Source organism: Saccopteryx bilineata, chromosome 2 (genome assembly GCF_036850765.1).
Source record: "Saccopteryx bilineata isolate mSacBil1 chromosome 2, mSacBil1_pri_phased_curated, whole genome shotgun sequence".
NCBI classification, from domain to species: domain Eukaryota; kingdom Metazoa; phylum Chordata; class Mammalia; order Chiroptera; family Emballonuridae; genus Saccopteryx; species Saccopteryx bilineata.
Window position 1 is genome coordinate 144,249,249 of NC_089491.1, and position 23,122 is coordinate 144,272,370.

General features: G+C 37.1%; 1 protein-coding gene across 2 annotated transcripts in view; it reads left to right on the forward strand.

Moving 5' to 3' along the window:
- The window catches only part of LRRK2 (leucine rich repeat kinase 2), a 158,777-nt gene extending 145,173 nt beyond the window's left edge, over positions 1 to 13,604 (forward strand). For both annotated transcript variants that reach the window (XM_066258115.1, XM_066258116.1), the window contains 4 exons: positions 6,696 to 6,848; positions 8,638 to 8,850; positions 10,705 to 10,772; positions 11,772 to 13,604. In XM_066258115.1, the coding sequence (XP_066114212.1) occupies positions 6,696 to 6,848; positions 8,638 to 8,850; positions 10,705 to 10,772; positions 11,772 to 11,893 (556 nt within the window). In that variant the 3' untranslated portion in view covers positions 11,894 to 13,604. The remainder of the gene's footprint in view (positions 1 to 6,695; positions 6,849 to 8,637; positions 8,851 to 10,704; positions 10,773 to 11,771) is intronic.
- The last annotated feature ends 9,518 nt before the right edge of the window (positions 13,605 to 23,122 follow it).

Genomic DNA, 23,122 nt, shown 5'->3' on the forward strand with positions numbered 1-23,122 from the left:
ATGTTCTTCTTGGAGCTTTTACTTGTGGCTTTGTTGTTGTTGTTTTTTTATTCTTTGTATCTGATTGGAGAACCCCCTTTAGTATTTCCTGGAGTGGGGGTTTTCTGGTGATAAATTCTCTCATCTTTTCTGTATCTGTGAATGTTTTTATTTCTCCTTCATATTTGAAGGTTAGCTTTGATGGGTATAGTATTCATGGCTGAAATTTCCTCTCTTTCAAGACTTTAAATATTGGGGTCCACTCTCTTCTAGCTTGTAGAGTTTCTGTTGAGAAATCTGATGATAATCTAATGGGCCTTCCTTTATATGTTGTATTCTTCTTTTCCCTGGCTGCCTTGAGAATTTTTTCTTTGCAGTTGGTTTGTGCCAATTTTATTATGATGTGCCTTGAAGTAGGTTTGTTGGGGTTAAGAAAACTTGGAGTTCTGTTTGCTTCTAGAATTTGAGGTTTTAGTTCTTTCCAGAGGCTTGGGAAGTTCTCATCTATTATTTGTTTGAGTATGTTCTCCATTCCATTTTCTCTCTCTTCTCCCTCTGATATACCTATTATTCTTATGTTATTCTTTTTGATGGAGTCAGATAATTCCTGTAGGGCTATTTCATTTTTTTTAATTTTTGAATCTCTTTCTTCTTCTCTTTGTTGAGCCTCAAGTTGCTTGTCTTCTATTTCGCTGATCCTCTCTTCTATCTGGCCTGTTCTATTAGCTAAGCTTGTTACCTCATTTTTCAGCTCATGAATTGAGTTTTTCATCTCTGTTTGATTTGTTTTTATAGTTTCAATTTCCTTGGAGATATACTCTTTGTGTTCATCGAGTTGTTTTCTGAGCTCCCTAAATTGCCTTTCTGTGTTTTCTTGTATATCTCTGAGTATTTTTAGAATTTCTATTTTAAATTCTCTGTCGTTTAACTCCAAGGTTTTCAATATCTTAAATTTTTTCTCCATAGATTTTTCCTCATCTCTCTGTGTTACCTCTCTATCTTTTGTATCCATGATATTCGATTTTCTCTTCTTTAATGGCATCTGAGGGTGATTTTCTTGATAGTATTAATGAGATTTTATAAGGAATAAAAGGATAAAAAAATAAAAATAAAAATAAAAAATTGCACGTTTTTTTTAAAAATTAATCATTAAATAAAGAAAAATAAAATAAGATAAAAATTTGAGGGGAAAAAAAGGGAATAATTCCTTCCCCTCCTTTTTTCCTCTCCTCTCCTCTCCCCTCTTTTTTGAGAAAATCTTGTGATGAACTGTGAATTATATTGTACTAAATAGAACAAACAATACCTGTAGTGGAGGGCCTGAATTGGGGAGAAGTAATATAGGGGTAAAGGAAAAAAAATACAAGAAAAAAATATTTATATATAAAAAAAGGGGGGAGCAGTATAGACCCACAAAAAGCAAATTAGGAAAAAATTTGGGTCAAGAATAAAATGTTTTGCTTTTAGGTGTTGGCTGACTCAGAGATATGATGAGAGGAATAAGAGGGAAACAGGAAAAAAGGGTGGAAAATTAAAAAATTACTATTGTATTTAGTGGAACAAGAACTAGATAAAATGGAGAGCCAGGGATGGGAGCACTGCTAATGTGTTAAAAAGGTGAAGTAAAAACCCTCCAAAATGCCACAAACTTAAGTTTGAGTCCCAGATAAGATAATTTGTTCGTTATTGAAGTTTGAACGAGAGAAGACGTAAAGGAGAGAGGAAGAGACTAATATAGAGGGAGAAAAGAGAGAGAGAGAGAGAGAAAAGATGGAACCACTTAAAGAAGAAAAAAGAAAAAGGAGGAGAGAGAAAGAGAGAGTTAGGGGTTTTGGATTGCAACCCTCAAAGAGAGAAAGGAGGAGGAAAGAAAAGATAATGTGAGATGTAACACTTATGGGTAGTGTAGTTCAAAGAGAGGCGAGAGTAAGACTGAGAGAGAATTAAATGACCAAATTGGAGTAGAAAAAAAAAATCAAGAATGAAGAAAAGAGACACAGACAAACAAATATAATAAGATGGGATAGGTTATAAAATCTGCAGATTATTCTTGATTTTGAGAGGTTGTCGTCTTGCTTTTTCTTTTCTGTCTTTCTGGTCGGTGACTTTGTACCCCGGGTTCTGCCCCTGTGGCACGCTCTGGAAGAGGTTTGCAGTTGATAATTCTCTATGGCAATGCCATGTATTGGGCTTCAGTCTCGTTGGCAGCCAAGGTTCATTAGTGTTTATAGGCTCCAACAGAGAGGATCTCTCACTGTGAGAGTGTTCCTGGAGCCTTTCTCCTAGTCTTTCCTTCCACAATTAGAAGCCTGATAATCCAGTTATGGGGTTGCTGCTGCCTCTGCCTGGATAGTAAGAGTCTCAAAGAGCTGGCAACTCCCCACTCTGTTCCCACTCAGCACAGGGCTCTGAGTAAGGCTCAGTCAGTCAGACCTGCCAGCATAATCAGGCGTGGCTTCCTCTCACTCAAAGATCTCTGGCTCTGCCCCTCTGTGGGATAACTCGAGTGCCCACTCCTGAGGCGTTCGGAGGAATCTCTAGCCAGACAGGTCACACTTCGAGTGAAATCCCTACCTACACGGAAAAGATCGAGCTTTGGAATTGGCTTTCGCTCTATCCTCGTGCGGCTTTCCCAAGGGGCTAGGGCTGCCTGAGATTCCGCTCCTGGCCTGCTCACAGACCTGCTCCTCTGTGGGAAAAACACGGGCTCCCATCTCTGAGGAGTTCGGAGGAATCTCCTGTTCACTCTTCCTGCGTGCGCACTGACCAGATTTTGAGGCTCAGGCGTCCGGGATGCCTCTCACTCCAAGAAAGCCCTCTGCCCACACGGAAAAGTTACTGGGTTGGAATTGGCTTTCGCTCTGTCCCCGTGTGGCTTTCCCAGGGCGCTGGGGCTTCCGCTCCTGGCCCGCTCACGGGCCTCTGATTCTGCTCCTCTGAGGGAAAACACGAGCACCCACCCCTGAGGAGTTCGGAGGAATCTCCTGCCCACTTTGCGTGCGTGCGCACTGACCAGATTATGAGGTTCACACGGGACGCCTCTCGCTCCGCGAAAGCCCTCCTCCCCCACAGAAAAGTTCCGCCGTTGGAGTTGGCTCCAGCTCCCTCCCCGTGCCCGGTCCCCTCAGGGCGCTGGGGCTCCTAGGAGATGCTGCTTTTTGCCCACACAGAGGCCTCTGACTTTGCTTCTCTGTGGGTTAGCACGGGCGGCGCCCACCCCTGAAGTGTTCGTAGGAATCTTTTGCCCACTAACCACGCCAACCAGGAGATGCGGAAAATGGCTGCCCCACTTGTCTTTCTTTGTCTGGGTTTGGCGCGTGCATGTTAGCTTGAATTGCCCAGGTTTTTCCACGGCTTGGATCTCCATGCCACAGCCTGATTTGGCTGTACTGCAGCCTGGAACTATTCACTCCCTACGCCCGCCTTAGTTTCTATATTCTGTTCTCAGTGAAAGCCATCCTGTTTGGATTAGAGAGGAAGGCGGAGCATTTCTTACTCCTTATTTCCCCCGAAGTTTGACCATATATTTAGCCAATCTTTTGCTTGATCCTACCTTCGGGTGTGTTGTGAAGCATCTGAAGACTCCAAGGATAGGTTTTTCTGTTTCTGGTTGAAGTACTTGTTGAGTTTATGGGGAGATTTTCGGTATCGCTTCCTACCGCGCCATCACTGTGATGTCATCCCTAATGGACTTTCAAATCCTTGCCCCTGCTGCTGCCCTGGGGCTGGCTGTTAATAACAGCATCTTTCTATCCAGTTCTCAACCTCTGATTGTGCTCCCTTTAATCCATTCTCAACATTGCAGATGGAGGGACACTTTCAAAATGCAAATTAATCAGATGTCACTCTTCTGCTTAAAACCCTTCAGTGGCATCTCATTGTCCTTTACATGAAGTTCAAATTCCTTAAAAAGATGTACAAGGCCTTTTATGATTTAGTCCTTGCCTACCTTTCTACATTTATATTTTATAGCCTCCTTACCCTCTCTGTGCTTTAGCTAAACAGATTTTTGTCTCAGTTCTCGAAGACAGCCTGCGCACTTTCACGCCCAGCTTTTGCTTGTGATTTCCACTTTACTTGGATGACTACTGCTATACCTCTTGCCTGTCTCAGCCCCATTGTCATTTCCTGTGAGTGGCTGTCTCTGGCCCCAGCTATGAAGATGAAGAGCCTTGAATTGGTCCTTCCGTTGCAACTATCATTTCCCTTCACAACAGCTATCACACATTTTTATAAATGTATTTTCAAACATGCTTTTTTAATGTTAGATCTGCTGGTTCTCCTGTTGGCTGCACATGAGAAACCAGGAGGTATATAAAAATAATCTGATGCCTAAACTTCACCTTGAACCAATTAAATCATATGAATGAAACCTGAAATGGAGCCCAGGCTCAGTTTTTCCCCCAAAATCAGAGGTGATTCTGAAGGGTATTTGGGATGCACTACTACATATTATCAATGCTTGTGGACAAGATTTGTCCACAGTTTTGTTTCCTAGCTTGTGGCAAATATTTGGATGAACTTATTCTTGTCTATAATTTCCACTTTGAACCAATTTATGCAAGCCTGAAAATATTTAAGAATAAAGAGCACCCGATTTTTTTATTTCACAGAGCATGTTATGAGATCTTGGATGCTGGAGGGAACACTCATAAATAGCGGCTGCTCAAAGATGTTCATCTCACAAAGGAGATTAGGACCCGTTTTCACAGACACTTGGAAATAGTTGTTCTCTTGTCAGAAAGTGTCACCTGATGCCGATGTCTCTTCCCTGCCAAGCAGAGACATCACATCACTAATTAGGGGCTGCTTCATCACGCCCTCATTCTCATCATCCACACACAATGACTGAGAGGCATAATGGAGAATAAAGATGACTGACCTCTGGGGCCACACAGCTCCATAGCACTCCCTTTGAGTGCTGGTTCTGGAACATCTTAGTCATGTGGCTTTGAGCAGGTTGTTTAGCATTTGTAAATTTTCTGTAATTACAAACGTTGACATTTATAATATTTTTATTGAGAATCAAATGGGATAACACACAGAAGTATTATATACAGTCTAAAACTCCAGGCAATATTTGCATAAGTTCAAACTCTCTTCTGTTAAATATAGCAAAAACGCAGGAAGGAATTACTTAACATGTAGTGGCTCTCTGGCCACACACTGTATTTTCATGTCCCTTGCCAGAATAGAAAAGATGGAGAAACAGATCTTGCTACGCTAGGACATACTAAAGATTGTTATACCCTGTGATATTTTTATGTCATCTAACTTATTGAATTTCCATTTTAACCATTGTTACTTTTTTCTGGTTGTTCATTCCTTCTGTTAGTTAATTCTTCATCTGTGCTATCCATCCTGCTGTCCATGCACGTAACTACTGCCTCCTTTGTTAACCAGGCAATTTGTAGATAGATAGTCATATACCCATCTACTTTATACATGTACTAGATAGACAGGTACTTACCTGTGATGACTCTACTAGATTATAAGTACGTAGAAAAGACATGGTCCTTCCCCTTAAGCAATTACATTTATAATTTAGAATAAGGGACACACTAATAAATACAGTTTTATATTTAATAAAATCTACCATATTATAGCTACACTAGATGGGGAAAGGGAATGACTGGTCTGTTTTGATAGGTCAGGGAAGAAATTCACAGGAGCTGACATTTAAGCTAAGCCTCAAAGGCTAACTAGAAGTTTGCCAATACAGATGGGGCCTATGTTAGCCAATCTGTTTGCAAAATATGTAAAATGCCAAATGTCCTAGGTTGAAAAATTGATATTTAAAAATGCTTGTTATTTGCCTTTATTTTCAAAAGGGGGAAGATGGTGATTTTTTTTTCCTTTCCTTGTAACTTGACTGGCTTTTGTTAATGCAAAGACAGCTTTTTCTTTAATACTTGAAGATATTGCCTCTAAAATTATTTTAACATTTTATGTTTTATACCTCTAGGTATAGATGGCTACAATTTCCCATGCATTCTTGACAGTAAGGATTTTCTTGCCACATCATAAAGTTACAGATACTATTTCTTTTAAAAATAAGAATGTTTTGCATATTAGGGCAGTATAGAGAAAGAACAAGATAAACTGAAATCTAAATTAAAACTAGAAATAAACATTAGTCACGATCTTTATTTTATTATCAAGTGAAAAATATAAAGTAACCAAAAGTAAATAAAGAACTAGTGTCAGCTCTATATTCAGTTTAGATTAGAGGAGAACATGAAATGATTGCCCATACTCTAACCAGTTTCTTTTTCAAAATGGTGTTGATCTTTTACATGCATTAAGAACTGATACAGGGCCTGACCAGGTGGTGGCGCAGTGGATAGAGCGTCGGACTGGGATGCAGAAGGACCCAGGTTCGAGACCCCAAGTTCGCCGGCTTGAGCGCAGGCTCATCTGGCTTGAGCAAAGAGCTCACCAGCTTGGACCCAAGGTCGCTGGCTCCAGCAGGGGGTTACTCGGTCTGCTGAAGGCCCACGGTCAAGGCACATGTGGGAAAGCAATCAATGAACAACTAAGAAGTCGCAACGCGCAATGAGAAACTGATGATTGATGCTTCTCATCTCTCTCCGTTCCTGTCTGTCTGTCCCTGTCTATCTCTGCCTCTGTAAAAAAAAAAAGAACTGATACAGGGTGGCATTATATGTTAAAATAGAAGAAAAATGACTAGTAGTGATGTTCTTTTCCCCCCATAGGTTTTCTTATGCTGCTTTCAGTGACTCCAACATCATAGCAGTGGTGGTCGACATGGCTCTCTATGTGGCTAAGAAAAATAGCCCGTTTGTGGAAGTGTGGGATAAGAAAACTGAAAAACTTTGTGAACTAATAGACTGCGTGCACTATTTAAAGTAAATTCAACTTTGTTTCTATTATTTTATTTTGTTGAAGGAGGTACACAACATAAGATCTATCCTATTAACAAAATTTTAAGTGTACAATACATATATTATTGGTGACTATAGGTCCAATATCATTTGTTTTTTATTTTATGCCTAGAAAAGCTGTCTTTGCACTTCAGACTTCACAGACAGAGCAAGTAGTACTTATTTTTCTTCCTTTCTACCTCTAAATAGAAAGTTAAAAAAAAAAAGAAATCTCAGAAGCCAATTGTTTATGCTTTTCAGCACCATCTCTTGGTATCCAGCAAATTTCATTTTGGAAAAAAATATAAAAAAATAAGAATATAGTATTTATGGTTTCTTGAAGGTATTACAAATACTATCCTCCAACTGAGTGCATTATTAAAAATGACCATACTGGATTTGTTGTTGGTGTTACAGTATTCATATTACTATTACTAGTTATAATTAGTCTATGGGTTCAACAATACTGTGTTCCAAAGATAAAAGGTCACAGAACAGTTTAAACATTTTGGGAAAAACTACTGGACCGACCAATGTACTAACTGAGAAGGGAGAGCCAAACCCCGGGTTGAGAGCCCAGGTCTCGGTCTGCTACAGCGAACGTGTCCCAGACGAGGCTGCCTCACATCTAGCACATGCACTGTGTGCTGCCGCAAAGAAATAGGACCACTGCCAGCTTTGCTAGCCACTTCCTGTTTTTGTTTTGTTTGATTTCTGCTGTATACATTTTTTCATACTTCAGAGAACATTTAGAATACACACTAGATCTACAGAACGAAACTTCTGAGTTTACTTTCCTACAATCTTCTCGGACTTTCTCCACATGATGAGGAGATTTAGGCACACAAGTGCTGGCAGTTCTGTCTGAGAAAGGGCCTCTTACTATCTGACGTTCCAAAATTATTAGGATCTTTTTATTTCTGATACCTGTTTTTGTGATGACCTATTCATTAGCTTAGGGAAGTAATTACTAATTTGTATTATCTTTTTTTTTTTTTTTTGTATTTTTCCGAAGTTGGAAATGGAGAGGCAGTCAGACAGACTCCCACATGTGCCCGACCAGGATCCACCCGGCATGCCCACCAGGGGGCGATGCTCTGCCCATCTGGGGCATCGCTCTGTTGCAACCAGAGCCATTCTAGCGCCTGAGGCAGAGGCCACAGAGCCATCCTCAGCGCCCGGGCCAACTTTTTTGCTCCAATGGAGCCTTGGCTGCAGGAGGAGAAGAGAGAGACAGAGAGGAAGGAGAGGGGGAGGGGTGGAGAAGCAGATGGGCGCTTCTCCTGTGTGCCCTGGCTGGGAATCGAACCTGGGACTTCTGCATGCCAGGCCGACGCTCTACCACTGAGCAAACCGGCCAGGGCTGTATTATCTTTTACATATAAATTATTTTATTTTTCTTTAAAGATTTTATACTTCATGGAAAACTTGAAAATAACATTTTTCCTTCCTATTGGGAATTTTTTTCTTTTCATTCCCACTGAATTTTTATTTTTAAATATTTTATTCATTTTATTTACTTCAGAATTTTTTGAAGTTAAGGAGCTATTGTGTTATGTTTGATCATTTATGCTCCCCGTAAAGAAATGGGGCCCTTTTGCATTCTATATAAAGCAGAAATAGTTTTGTACAATTTTAATGTTATAGAATGTCTACTGTTATGTAGATAATATTTAAGATATTATTATGTGTGTGCATATATATAGACACACATCTGTTTTATCACTTAATTACTGAAAAAAATTATTAATGCCTACTTTCTTGATGGTTTTAGGGAAGAGCTGGTCAAAGTAAACAAGGAGTTAAAACCCAATATGTCTTACTCGGGGAGAGTGAAGACGCTTTGCCTACAAAAGAATACCGCTCTCTGGATTGGAACTGGTGGAGGCTACGTGCTGCTCCTTGATCTTTCAACTCGTCGAGTTATACGTATAATTCATAACTTTTGTGATTCTGTTCGAGTCATGATGACAGCCCAGTTAGGCAAGTTTCTTTCCTTTCCTTTAGATCTCTTTCTTTTTTTCATGTTGTCTAAGACTATAGAATATGTTAAGTTTTAATTTAAGTTTTCTCTTCACTTCCCAATGTCATTGGAAATGTCTTGGAAGTTTACATAATGGAGCATAGGACTGGGATAAATTTGAATGGGGTCATTAAAAAAATGGAAAAGTTCTCCGTCCCATCAGAGTCAGTTTATTGCCACGAGCACACAAATTTGGATTTTTATTTCTCTTTTTTCCTTCTACCCAAGGTAAAAATAAGAAATATGTAATATTGAGGGTTTTTTTCCTACTTTTTGACCAAAGAAATTAAAGCAAATGTTTGAGCATAGTTTAAGCTTCCCACCCTTGTTAAAGAATTCTGTTTTATTTTTCATTATATAAACAAATCCATGGTCTTGTAACAAAATAGGCCAAACTCCACAGTCTACAAATATTGACAAATCATGTTTTACTCACGCATTTATTTTTCCTTGCTGCTACTTATTTAAATATGATAAAATCATGATGGTACATGAAATATATTTTCTACATAGCTAATCACATTTTATTGCCTACTTCTGACTGTTTGGTATAAAAATAGTATTAGTATATGTACAAAGTTGATCACAAAAAGGACATTATGAACATAAGTGCTGCAAAACTAGAATTTATATAGCATTAGCAAATAAGTAATAAAATGTTTGACAGGGTAAAGAAAATAGTAAAATCTTTTGCAGAAATGTATTAAGGAGGGACATGGGTATCAGAGTTGCCCGGAAGGAGTCAGAATTAGGTGCTCTTAGTGACTGGTAACTATCAGGATGCATGTCCTCACAAGCAGAGTGGGTAGTCTATAATGAGTTGTCTCTCTAGGCTTATTCTACCAAGGTTGTTATATCCTTTAATTTAATTTATATGCACTTTTGGACCCATGATGTTGTTCATGACTGGCATCATAGTGAGATTTCAAATGGGTTTAATTGATTTTCAATATAAAGATCAATTTAAATATAACTTACAAGATGGAGCATGATTGGGCTTCACCCAGGTTTCTAGCCTCTCTCATTTGCCACATTCCTCCCAGTTCTTGCTGGTCTACAGTCATGTTCAGTCCCTTTGAGATACTGGGCTTTATTCTGCCTCAAGGCTGTGAGTGTGCTGTTTCATTTTCTACTTAGTAAACCTACTTACTAATTATTAACTAATCTCCTCACTAGGCCATAAACTCTATGTGGGTTGAATTTGCATGAGTTATTCACCCCTTTATTCCCAGGCCTTAGCTTAGACCTAGTATCTAGAGGACTTTTGGTGACTATTTGTTGAATGATTTGAAAAGAAAGTATATGGTTTTGTGACAGAGTATCAGTTTATCCATCCATACCAATCTCCACACAAATGCTTCCCGTTAGACCAGTGCCTTATAATATTCAAATCATTTTCACACACATAATCTCATAGAATTATAACTTTGGATGTAGGATGCATGTATAAATATTAAACCCATGTTGCAGAAAGGTTAAGCTATTTTCTCAGATTCACACAATTAACAAGAAATAGAGGAAGGAGCAGATCACAAAATCTCTAACTTCAAAAAATTTTCTGATCTTCTCAGAAAGCTTATTATTCAATATAATGAGGTGTCTCCAAAAAAAGAAAATGTAAATTAAATTCCAAGGTTTTTGTGTCTTAAAATGTGAACTTTACTTTTAGAAAAAAATTTTAATTGAATTTTTTAGGGTGACACTGGGTAACATAATTATATAGGTTTTATATATTGTAGAATTGGGCATTTGAACTGTATTTTTTTAAGTCCAACTTATATTATTTTGACAGAAAACTTTTTTTTTTTGTAAAGGAAGCCTTAAAAATGCCATGTTGATTTTGGGGTATACCCGGAAAAGTACTGAAGGCACACAACACCAGAAAGGTAATGTTTCATAGAATTCTGTATTACAAACCGTGCAGTGATGAGGATGATTATAACATTTCATGTGTTTTATACATTTATAGTAAATATTACATACGCCGTAAAACTTTAATCATTTTTAATTGGTAGCTTTTTTATAGTACAAATAATTTAGACATAAATCTTTAAAATTAAGTTTCAGTGATTTAGGAATGTCAAGTATTTATTTTTTCCAACAAAATACAGCTAGCAATTATTATAAAATTAGAACTAGCCCCTATTTTACCTAAATGTGGATATTTTTCCATGAATCTTACCTATCCATATGATGCCTGATTTTGAAAAGTGTTTGAAAAAGCTTTATATCTCTCAGAAAATTAAATGTTAGGTTTTTAAAGGTCTACACTCTGTTTTGAAAGTTATTAGTTAGTATAATTTTAAAAAAACATTTTCCAAATGTAATTTTTTATAAATGGCAATAATTTATAGTACATTATTTATAGGTATACTTATATATACACATTTGTCCAAGGCAACTACAGCTAGTGCGTGACTTACAACCATGATTGGTTCCAACAGACCGGTTGTAACATGATTTGGTCATAAGTTGAGTAGGCTAATATGTACAATATTATGAAATGATGTTATAAAAATCTTTAAGTCAAAAACAAAAACAATTTCCTCTTGGTAGACATCTTGGGAGGGGTTTGATGAAAAATATCCAAGACACAAAACACAAATTGCTGTACCGAGTCTGGGATAACAGTTGAAATGGTGCACACGGAGATGGTAGTGCTGCCGGAAGCTGGTCCGCACTATCCTACGCCCAGCTGGGCAATTCTTGTGCTGCCAGACGCAGAGCAGTCATGGCTAGCGATTGTGGTCATAAAGTCAAATGGTTGTAAGTTGCATAGGTCATAAGTCAATCAATATCTGTAATTTAAATTAATGAAATTAAAATTAAATAAAAATACCTATGACAGATCTTTGAGACATGATTGTATTTTTTCATTTTTCTAGAATTACAGTCTTGTTTATCTATTTGGGACATCAATCTTCCACATGAAGTACAAAATTTAGAAAAACATATTGACGTGAGAAAAGAATTAGCTGAAAAAATGAGAAAGATCTCTGTTGAATAAGAGGGATATCACAAATCTTTATCTTTGGATGGGAAAATTATTCTCTTCTCTTGTTAATACTTCTTTAAAAAATATTTACATGTGAAAAGGGTACTTCCACTTTTTGAAATAGCTCATATGTATATGAAGGTATGTTTATATGTTTTATTTTAAATATAAATATTGTAAAAAACAGTTACCATTGAAAATATATTTTAAAGAACTATTTAAAATGTAATGTTATATTTCTTATTGTGCTAATTAATTTTGTGTTTATTAAGTAATGAAAGGAAATATAAAAAGCACTTAATTGCAGTACTCATACTAAAATTTGCAAAGTGTATAATTTTTTATTTTGTTATACATGATGAAGGTAAGTTTTATTTTATAATCTGTGCTTAAAAAAGTACAATTGCTTAATTACTTAAGAGGTTTTCTGCCAAGTAGATTAAAAATATTAGGATGTTTCCCATGTAATATATTCCTTCATAAATTGCTTTGAATACAGGAATCATATATGCTTGTAAATAGTCAATGAATTTACACTAATAAAACCCTTTGTTGTGACGGGAGTCCCATTTGTTGCTGATGCAAACAGTGTGTCTCACAACTTTATTCCATCTAAAAGAACACGCCACAAAACCATCAAACGTACTGTAGAGAAACGCCACGTATTGTCAAAGACTTCTTACCCAGCAAAGACAATGCCACCCTGTCTTTTCCCATTTTGCAGCTCTACCTTTCAATGTGGATACCCTGAACTTTCATAATTAGTGTAAATACAATGTTCAGTCCTTCAAATGATATTTTCATGTTTTTATTTTGATTCTCAGTGCAAAGCCAAACCACTCTCTACTTGTTCCTATTTCCAATCTTTTGGGCTCTACTGTTTCTCCCCATCTCTTTTCTAAACTTTTGACCCTACAGATACTACATGATTTAGTTAGAAACTCTCTTTGTAGACTCTTACAATTGTAGACTCTTACAATTTCGACCCAAACCATGGAGCAAAGTATATAACACTCTTTAGGTTGCTGAGAAAGAAAGGAGCTTTAGCTATGATGGGTACTTTCTGACTTAGTCTTCTAAATTACACCTACATTGTTTAAATATGTTCTCATGGTAGGAGAATCAGGGGCAAATATTTAGGTAACAATTTATTATTTTTGCCTTAAGGAAAAAGATTTGATAAATTCATTGTTTCTGGCCAATATTTATCATTTCAGACAATTCCCTATGATTGGATACCAGTCTGTTTAATGCTCTCAGAACCAACTGGAATTTTATTATATGAACACTTTAGATTTGTTTATATTAAGGGTAATGAAAAATTTTTCAAATTTTATTTTGTATTAGTTTCAAATGTACAGCTTAGTCGTTAGACAATCATATACTTTATAAAGTATCCCAACTGGCATCATACAGAGTGTTTGCAGTATTACTGACTATAATCTAGTCTCTGTGTGTACTTACTTCCCTGTGACTGTTTCATAACCACCAATTTGTGCTTCTTAGTCACTTCACTTCTTTCACCTAGTGAAGGGTAATCGAATGCTTCATCCTGGAAAGGTTTCTACTTTTCAAAGGGACCTATGTCTTAATTTGTTATGTAGTTTTAAAAGGTCAGAAATGGTTGAATTATTTGTTCTTATGATAGTTCTCATTGTAACTTTGTATTTATATTAAATATTTTTTACACAAAACAATTACAGAGACATATGTAAATGAATATTGTATTTAAATGGAATAATAAACATTTTTAAAGCATGTTTATGAATTTTAAAAATTTATGATAGTTTTATTTTTTCATATTAGGTCTGTGGTCTAATAGGAAACTTTGTATCAATCTATGTATGGGGGACAGGGGGGACATCCCATTAGAGGAAGTATTAACTAACGTTTTATTATGAGGATTTATTCAATTTTCTATAATACAACTAGTTTTCAGGAACCGAGGATAAAACCAGATGGGAATGATATATTCTATATTTAAGTTCTCATAAAATACTTCTTTAAAATAATTTTTTACTCTTATATACTGAAACAAAAAGCAAGACTTGTAACAACTGATTTCTTAAAAATGTATACAAAGGAGTTTAAAATTTTTCCTGCTTAGAGCCTTAAAATAAGCTGTTATCATTGTCGAAATACAAACATTTATCTCAACAGAAAATATTCTTCCAGGGATGTTTTGCATTAAAAAAAAAAAAAGGAACCCTCCTCTATCTAATTCTAGAAAACTCTATTGATTATATGTGAACTGTTATAACAAAAATGCAACTTATTTTTTTTTATCAAGGCAGTAAGATATATCAATGAAACAGAAGTAGTAAAATAAATTTTGTAAACATACAAATGTTCAGATACTGGGAAGAGATAAAGTGAACAACTGGGATTTTCCATCTTGATGTAATCCATCACTGTAGACAGCTTAACACCTAACCTGGGAAATGGAACACTGTTTGTGGAGACTCATCATCAATACAGTAAAATCTTAAACCGTCGTAGCTCAGAAGAATCTGAAATCCTCATTCTGTGTTCTGGTAGTTTCCCAGTCAGGGTGCCATTGTTTCCAATGACACAGTTCAGAACCAGGCTGCTTATAAGCACATAAAGACTTGATGTTTTTCAATTCCTTAAGGTATTCAGAAGGTTCCAGTACCTTGACTTTCCAAGAAGGAGACAGGGAAGCACCAGACCCAAAGGCCTGTGGTCTGAGCACAGTATGACTGATGAGAAGGAAACCTTTGCATTTGCACTCTCCTTCCCCTGTCCTTGGTCTCCAGAGTCACCTGGGAAGTCTCTGCTTGGGGGAGTCTCAGCCTTAAGACAAAGCATAGGGAAATGAAAAGAGTATCATTGTCAGGGTCACGGGGCTGTTTTGGCCGCCATAAGAATCCACTGTTCTACGTCAATCAGGGCCTTGGAAAACTAACGTGGAGTAGGCTACTTTATATGTGTCACTCTGACCTGAACTTAGCCTCATTTACTCATCTGAATACCACCCAGAGGAGAGTGTTACTATCCCCGTTTTTTTATGAAAATACAAAGCAGTGTGATAAATACTGTGTTAGAGGTATTATGGGAAAATAGAGAATGCAGAATGCATCTACCTGGCCAGACAGTACAGAATCTGGGAGGATAACACACACAGACACGGACACACAAACACACACCGCTCGTAATTCAGCAGAGTCAATCAGAGTGGAGCCAAACATTTGAGGCAGAGGAGTCACACGTACACTTATCTTGGGAACATGAGCTTACTTTAAAAATATTCTATCAAATACTGGAATTTGTGACAACATCCCCCTCCTGAGAGTGTACATCTAGTATATACAAGGGAGAGGTAGGTCATTTACCACCACAGAGGCCAGTGGAAGATACATTTTACAAACTGATTCTCTTCCGTGTTCAGTGTGTCACTTTCTTGTTCTACTTGGTATAGTGCAGGAAGGCTCATGTAAGAGTAATTAGGCAACTACAGATAGAAGATACTTGTAGGCAAAAGAGGATTTTCTAGCCATAAGATGCTTAGCTGGATTTTAGCTGCCAATCTCAAGATACATACATACCTCTTTGTCAAAAGATTGAATCAAAAAAATCTTTGCTACAGATAAATCAGTTGTTTTGGCTTAATAACTGTTTTTAGAAAAAGTATAAGTTCCTTAATATGCTTCCAGATGTGGATTTCTTTGATCAGAGACTGCAACTCAAGATAACAAAGTGTGCCTTAAAGGAAATCTAAAAAGAATTTGTACATTCAAATGAAAAATATTCTTTAATAGAGTCACTTTTGGAGGCTTGGCGTTTATTTCATCATTGCTGCCGTTATTTAATTATTAAAACTTACCCGAGGAATTATTTTAAAAAAAAGAGTAAAAAAGAAAAAAGGAAATATAAAAAAAAAAACCCAGTGAGAATAACCATACACTTAGAATTAGAAAGACTTTGGCCTAAATTTCAGATTCAGAATATACTAGGTCAATGAACTGGAGCAAATTACCCAAATGGCCAGAGAACGAGTTTCCTCATCTATAAAATGGCAAGCGTAGTGTATCCACCTTCTCTAGAAGAATAAGGATAAAATGAGATCATGCCCATGAAATTATGTAATTATTCCCAGGCGAGTCACATACAAGCACCACCTCATAAGGAATTTTATATTGGACCTCTGCTTGACTAAAAATGTATTTCTCTAATAAGTTGTGCATTATTGTGTATCATGGATCCTTTGAAGTTGCTTCTGCAACCATTGATGATAACTTCGCAAGTGCCAACAGCTTTCATCTAATTTGCCAGACAACTTAAAGCCTGAAAACAAGAAATAACTACCAGGATATTGACTCTACAGTACAAATTCTGTTTGATCATTTTAATGAAACAGTTATCCAGATATGTATGGGTAGAGAAATGCCTCTGCCTTCATCGTGTTCGTATCATTGCCTTCTTGTCTGGTTCCATTGCTGCTGTCTTATCTGCTTATCTGACCTCCGCCTTTCTAATTTCCATGTCAGCCTGTGACAGCAAGGAGGTTTCCTGTGTTAAAACAAGTGTCACTTGCAGAGAGTTTACCAGCGTTTTATTGTTGGTTTTTTTTTTGCCAGTTAATGTGTTTTTTGGCAATACCAATATGAGCACATTAAGTGCAACTATATCCAGGGTATTAACTATGAACATAATTTGTTAATATGAAGATCAGTGCAATTGGTAACATGATTTTCTCTACGCTAGTGAATCGCCTCCAGCTGCTGATTTCCTGGTGGCACACTCCCTATTCTGAGCAGGGTAATGCTTTGTGCAGTAGAGGGGAGAGAGATTGCTCTGACTTTTTGCTGCTGTTGTGGGTGGGGTAAGAGTAGGAGAAGAGGCAGCATTGAGATTGCAGATCATCGGATGAAAATTCTCTGCCTTTGCACAGAATTATTTTGTTCTTGTAACTTCCACACATTATAACGAACCTCTCTCTGCTCCCCTCCCCTCTTACAATATGGGGTTTTGCCGTTTTTTGCTTTATATCCGCTGTGTCTGAACTACTTTACTGACCAGCATGTGGCCATGGCACATAATTATGCATGGGAAAATTAACGTGGCTGTTCCAAACCTTGTATACATTTCTGGTCATTTCTGGGCCACCCTTTCAGTAGGAAATTGTAAAATAAATATGATCATTTCAGTTTTAATGGACTAGTTTGCTTGAATATTGCTGGGAGTATCTTTGTTTAGCAAGAAGGATTTTATTTCAAAGGTAAATATAAGTTTTAGCCACATACAATAGAATGTCTTTGTTGATACATATTAATTTCAAAAGTCAACAGAAGTGGTAGCAATATGTAGTAATATCCTAAGTGAACTATTACATTAAGCTTTTAAGTCAATTGAATCATATTCTCCATTAAATGCTTTAATTATTTTATACATTTTGGTGTTCCATAAAGATAATAAGTATGTGTCCACTGCAGATAAATAAGTTGTTCTATATTTATTGACCACTGACCTTTTACTTTTTACCTCCTCCTTTGGGGTTGCTGACTGTATATTAAGGAAAATGGTTTTCTATGAGTCGACTTATTTTCTAAATGTCATGATAGAAATTGGTCTATAAATTATTTAACTGTTCCTTTAAATAACTTTTATACTTCATAGTAGTGTAAATTAGAAGAAAGAAAGCTGACATAATTTGAAGAACTGCGAAGATTTTTAAAGTGGTATTGTATATTATGGGGAGGAAAAAGAAAAGGAAATATTCAACCAAAATGTTTAATCACTTGTTGAAACTCTGTCTCTCAAAAACCTGTGGGAAATACTCCTTGTGAGTTTAACAGATGGAAGAATTAATCTCCTTTTTTCATTTCGTGTGTCAGAATGAAACTAGTCACAGAAGTTGGTGCATGGACTCTGAGCCTCCCCATCTCCTAGCTAGGCTGGTGGTGTTGCTCACTCTCTCTTGGTGTCAAATATCCTCCTATATTAAAGAGCTATAAAAATACTACCAATACAGTTGTTGTAAGGAGCATATTTTTATTGGGTTTTTCTTATCTTCTAACCTGAAAAAACTCTTAGCAGCTTTACATTTGTTGATGAGAGAAGTTAATATTATTTTTGAGAATTTAAGAGATAGAGCTGGTATTCTGCTCATTATTTATTATGCTGAGTTACTTACGTGCAAAACTAAGGTTTCTGGATTTAATGTCATGGATATCAGTGACCAAGAAAGCTAAGAACTTGGCATCTTATCAAACTACAGTTCAAATTTTGTTCAGCATTTATTTAGTGGGGGTTGGGAGAAACTGACTTGGTACAAATAAAAATAACATGATAACAAATTGGCTTTGGTTTCATTTCTAGTAATGTGCAAAGAGTTGGAGAGATTCATCTGCTAACAACAAGAAAGGGTTAAATAAAAAGAAAGAGAAGGTCAGATAAAATGGTATGGAATCACCAGGCTAAAATTAAAGTGCGGCTGAGAACACAAAATGTAAGCAAAGAATCAAAACTCTTATTTCCCTGTCAGCATTTGCTGAACCTAGTGAATTTGAGCTGAAGTTTACTCAGCTTCGAAAGGATTAGCGGGCAAAAGACAAATCCCAGTGCATCCCAAGAATGGGAGTCAAATAGGCAGGTATTTCTGTTCTACTGGGACACTGAGACACTGAGAGGACACACCACAGTGTGTGTGCAGAGCAGAAGTAGAACAGCCTCGCCCTGACTCCACAGGGGACAGCACGTTCCTGAGAAAGCCATTAAGCCATCCCGCCTTGAGCTGCAATCCAAATTCACATTATCCATTTATTTAACAAAAAATCATTCAAGCTACTAATTAAATGAAAAATGTTTCAAAGGCCTTGAATTAGCTAGAAAGAGGGCAAAAATGTGGAGATTTTGATAAATATATATGTATTGTCATTTCTAGAGTAACCACTAAATGTACAGAGTACACCTGACCCTTGAACAACAATACACATTAAAAAATCCAAGTGTAGCTTTTAACTTTTAACTTTACAGTAGAACCTTTGCGTCTGTGGATGCGAAACCTATATACTGTATTTATTGAAATAAAGTCCACTTGTAAGTGGAATCCATGCAGTCCAAAGTAATTGATGAGAATAAAAGAAGTCATAGAATATTTTTTAATTCAAATGAAAGCAAGAAATGAGTCAAAAAGTAACAGAGAGACAATTGGACAGATAAAAAATATAGATATAAAAATATATTGGTGCTTACATTAAATGTGAATGAAATAAATGATGTAATTAAAATATTTTCAGATGATAAAAAATATATTCACCGTACACTATGAGATACATCTAAATTTTAAGAATACCTCTATGTTGAAAACAAAATAATAAAAATATACACACATAAACCTACATGCCAGAAGGGAACCCAACCGTCCCTTGTGTCCTTGGATGCAGGAACTAAATCTCCCAGTGACAGGCACCCTCCCTGCACCTGGAAGACGCCTCCTTATTGACAGAGTTAACCAACTCAGAAGTGAAAAGTCTATATAATTAAATCTTACCACCTTTTCTAATATACTATTTTGTTTAAATTCCTCATTAGTGAATACCCAACCCTTTCTTAGATTCTTTTCTAGTGAGCACTAACGTTTTTGTCTTGTCAATTCTTCACAAATCTATTTTTGTTTTGTCTAAAAAGTACTGAAAAGTGCCTGGTTCAATCATTTCTTTGAGCCTCATTTTATGATCTGAACATTATGCTGTGATTATCCTCTGCACACATGGTAAATTGGTCTTTTACTTGCTACTCTAGTCTTGTGTCAATTTTATTATTTTATTACTAGTCCAGCCATAGAACTAAGGAAGGGTAAGGGTGGACAATTCACCCCCTTCCTGAGAACCTTATAATGACAAAATATTTAATTCATTGTGAAGATATAACTTTTAAATTTATATGCAGGATATACATTTTAATTTTCATAATCACATATACTCAAATATATAAAGCATAAATCAGAAAAACTGCAAAGAGTAATTAGACATATCAGAATGAAAGATTAACATACCTTTCTCAGTAATTGATAGAAGATTGAACTAGACAGAAGAACCAATTAGTGGGGACACAGGATTGATTGACCAGCATAGTTAACAACTTTGACATGATGGACATAAAAAGAACATTGCAACTATGTGTGTTGTTTTCTTTTTCAGCCACACAAGAAATGTTTACAAACACCATGAACTGGCCTATAGTCATTAATTTGATTATTTAGTTTTAAAGTGCTGAAATCAGACAAGTGTATTTTCTCACCAGAATGTAATTAAGATAAAAATTAATTGTAAAAAGATGTAACAGGTTGGGCTCCCCAGCCAGCCAACTTGGAGATATAAATCGTCTGCAGGAAGTTTCAGGACATGCTCTCTGGATCTACAGGTGTTGGGGAAAAGAAATCAAGCAGAATAGGGCAGAGTGAGATCTTTCATGGTGTCACAAACCTAACAAGTTCTCCGTTAATTTCATAGAAAACTTTGAAGCTGCTACAGTCCTCAGAGTTGTTCTAACCTGAGTGGAGGGGCCCAGACCTCTATATCCACACAGACCATCACTGGAAGGGGGATGTCTGAAGAAGGTAGAATAACCTTGGGCATGACAACACTTCCAGCAGAGCTATCTCTAGGAGAAGGCTGGAAGCTAAGTTAACAAACTTCCTAGCAGTTGGGGGGATGTGTCCTTCATTTCCTGGTGACATTGAACAGCATCTATGATAGTTAACTAAAATCCCAATGTGTTTCTAAAGTAATAAACATGTGCACAAAGAACCAATCACTATGAACACATTTGTTGATTCTGATGAAATAGGGATGAAATTTTGAAGGATTTACAGCTTATGTGGGACAAGACATAAATGAGAACCTACCCAATGTGAGCAGTTTAATTAAAGATTCACTCCTCAAATAAAGCTGTAACCAAAAAAAGTGTACTCTCAGAATAAAGGTACATCAGACCCACTCACTCATACTTTTGCAGTGCCTCGCTCAAAGTACAATTGTGTTGGTGCTGAGCATACAGCACAATGGTAGTTAAAGAATCTGAGGCACTATAACTCTGAAGACATAATAGATTTACAGACTAAACTTACACCATGTATGTGTTAAAAAGCAACAGGAGATTTATTATTAAAAGTCATCCCACTGGTACTGTTTAGGTGTCTGGAAGAAGAAACCTATGTCTTCTCTAAAGTAATGCACATGTATTCCATCTCTCAAATAATATAAATGTTCTTAAAGACATTAAGCTGTGTACAGTCCAAATAAAAGCTACAAGAAAAGAAGATAGCATGACAGAGAAGCTTCTGAATCAACTTAGAGCAAAAGAAAACCAGCTAAGAGTTCAAACACTACCGTTGTGAAACAGAATACGAAATACAAACTTGGAAAATTTCTTTAGGGCACAGGAAATTATAAATATGACCAAAAGAATGTGAAAATCATGTGGAACTTCTAAAAAGAAATAAATTACAACATTGGCCGTTTGCTCAGTAGTAGAGCATCAGCCTGGGGTGTGGATATCCCAGGTTTGACACACAGGAGAAGCAACCATCTGCTTCTCCACTCCCCTCCTCTGCCTTTTCTCTCTCTCACTTTCTCTCCCTCTCTCCCTCCCTCTCTCTCTATCTCTCTCTTCCCCTCCTCCAGCTATGGCTTGATTGGTTCAAGCACATCAGCCCTGGGCAATGAGGATGGCTTTGAGGAACCTCCACTTCAGGTGCTAACAATAGCTCGGTTTGTGAGCATGGCCCCAGATAGGCAGAGAACATCAGACCCAGACGAGGGTTGCTGTGTAGATCCCAGTTGAGACGCATGCGGGAGTCTGTCTCTCCATCTCCCCTCCCATCACTTCGAAAAAGATATAGTAAATATAATTTACAATGTCATAGATGGGTTTAATAGCATGATAGATGCAGCTGAACAAAAAGTTAATAAACTGGAAGGTAAGTCAAGAGAAATTTTCCAGAATGCAAACGTGGACAGAAAAATAGATTAAAAATATAAACTGAGTAGTCAAGAACCTTGCAGGATGAAGTAAAAATGTCTCACATATGGCTGATGTGTCAGAAGAAGGAATGTAAGGGAGAGGTATGTTTGAAGAGAGAATGGCTAAGAAACAAATAGCTAGAGCTGATACAGGATACCAATCTATCTATACATAAGAAGCCTCAAGAATCTAAATAAGGATAAATTAAAGGTCATCTTCACACTGGCACACCAAAGTGAAAATACAGAGCATCAAAGAAAAGACCTGGATGACTCTCACAAACATAATAATAGGTGAGAGAAACAAAACAAAAAGAACACACGCAGGATACTTCCATTCATATACAATCAAAAACTATTGCTTAAGAATATGTATACAGGTGGTAAAGCTATAAAGCAGCAAAGAAGTAATGATCACAGATATCAAGCGAGTGAATATCTCTATAAAGAAGGGAAAGAACTATGTTGACAACCTGTCAGGTGGGGGATTGGGATGCTGGAAAACATTCGGTTTCTTGACAGAGTTGGTTAAATGGGGTTTTGTTATATAATAATTCTTTAAGGTATGTATTTATGGTTGATATATTATTTATGTTCTATCTCCATTAAAAGTAAAACACACTGGCCCTGGCCAGTTGGCTCAGTGGTAGAGCGTCGGCCTGGCGTGCAGAAGTCCCGGGTTCGATTCCCAGCCAGGGCCCACAGGAGAAGAGCCCATCAGCTTCTCCACCCCTCCCCCTCTCCTTCCTCTCTGTCTCTCTCTTCCCCTCCCGCAGCGAGGCTCCATTGGAGCGGAGATGGCCTGGGCGCTGGGGATGGCTCCTTGGCCTCTGCCCCAGGCGCTGGAGTGGCTCTGGTCACAACAGAGCGATGCCCTGGAGGGGCAGAGCATCGCCCCCTGGTGGGCGTGCCGGGTGGATCCCAGTCGGGCACATGCGGGAGTCTGACTGTCTCTCCCCATTTCTAGCTTCAGAAAAATACAAAAAAAATAAACAAAAAAAAAAAAACAACAAAAAAAAGTAAAACACACTAATTTACTTTCACTAAATGAAGTAAAATGGTCCTGAAGACACTTCTTAAGTTTCTATAGTTCTCATTTCTTCAGACTTATTTTGATTTTTCACCAGCCTGTCAAGTGTTAATGGGGCATATATAGTTTAATACGGTAAAATAGCTTATAGATAGTGAAATGAATCACTCATTTTTAGTTAACATCTCTACATAATGCTTCATTCAGTTTTAACATTAAAATGAA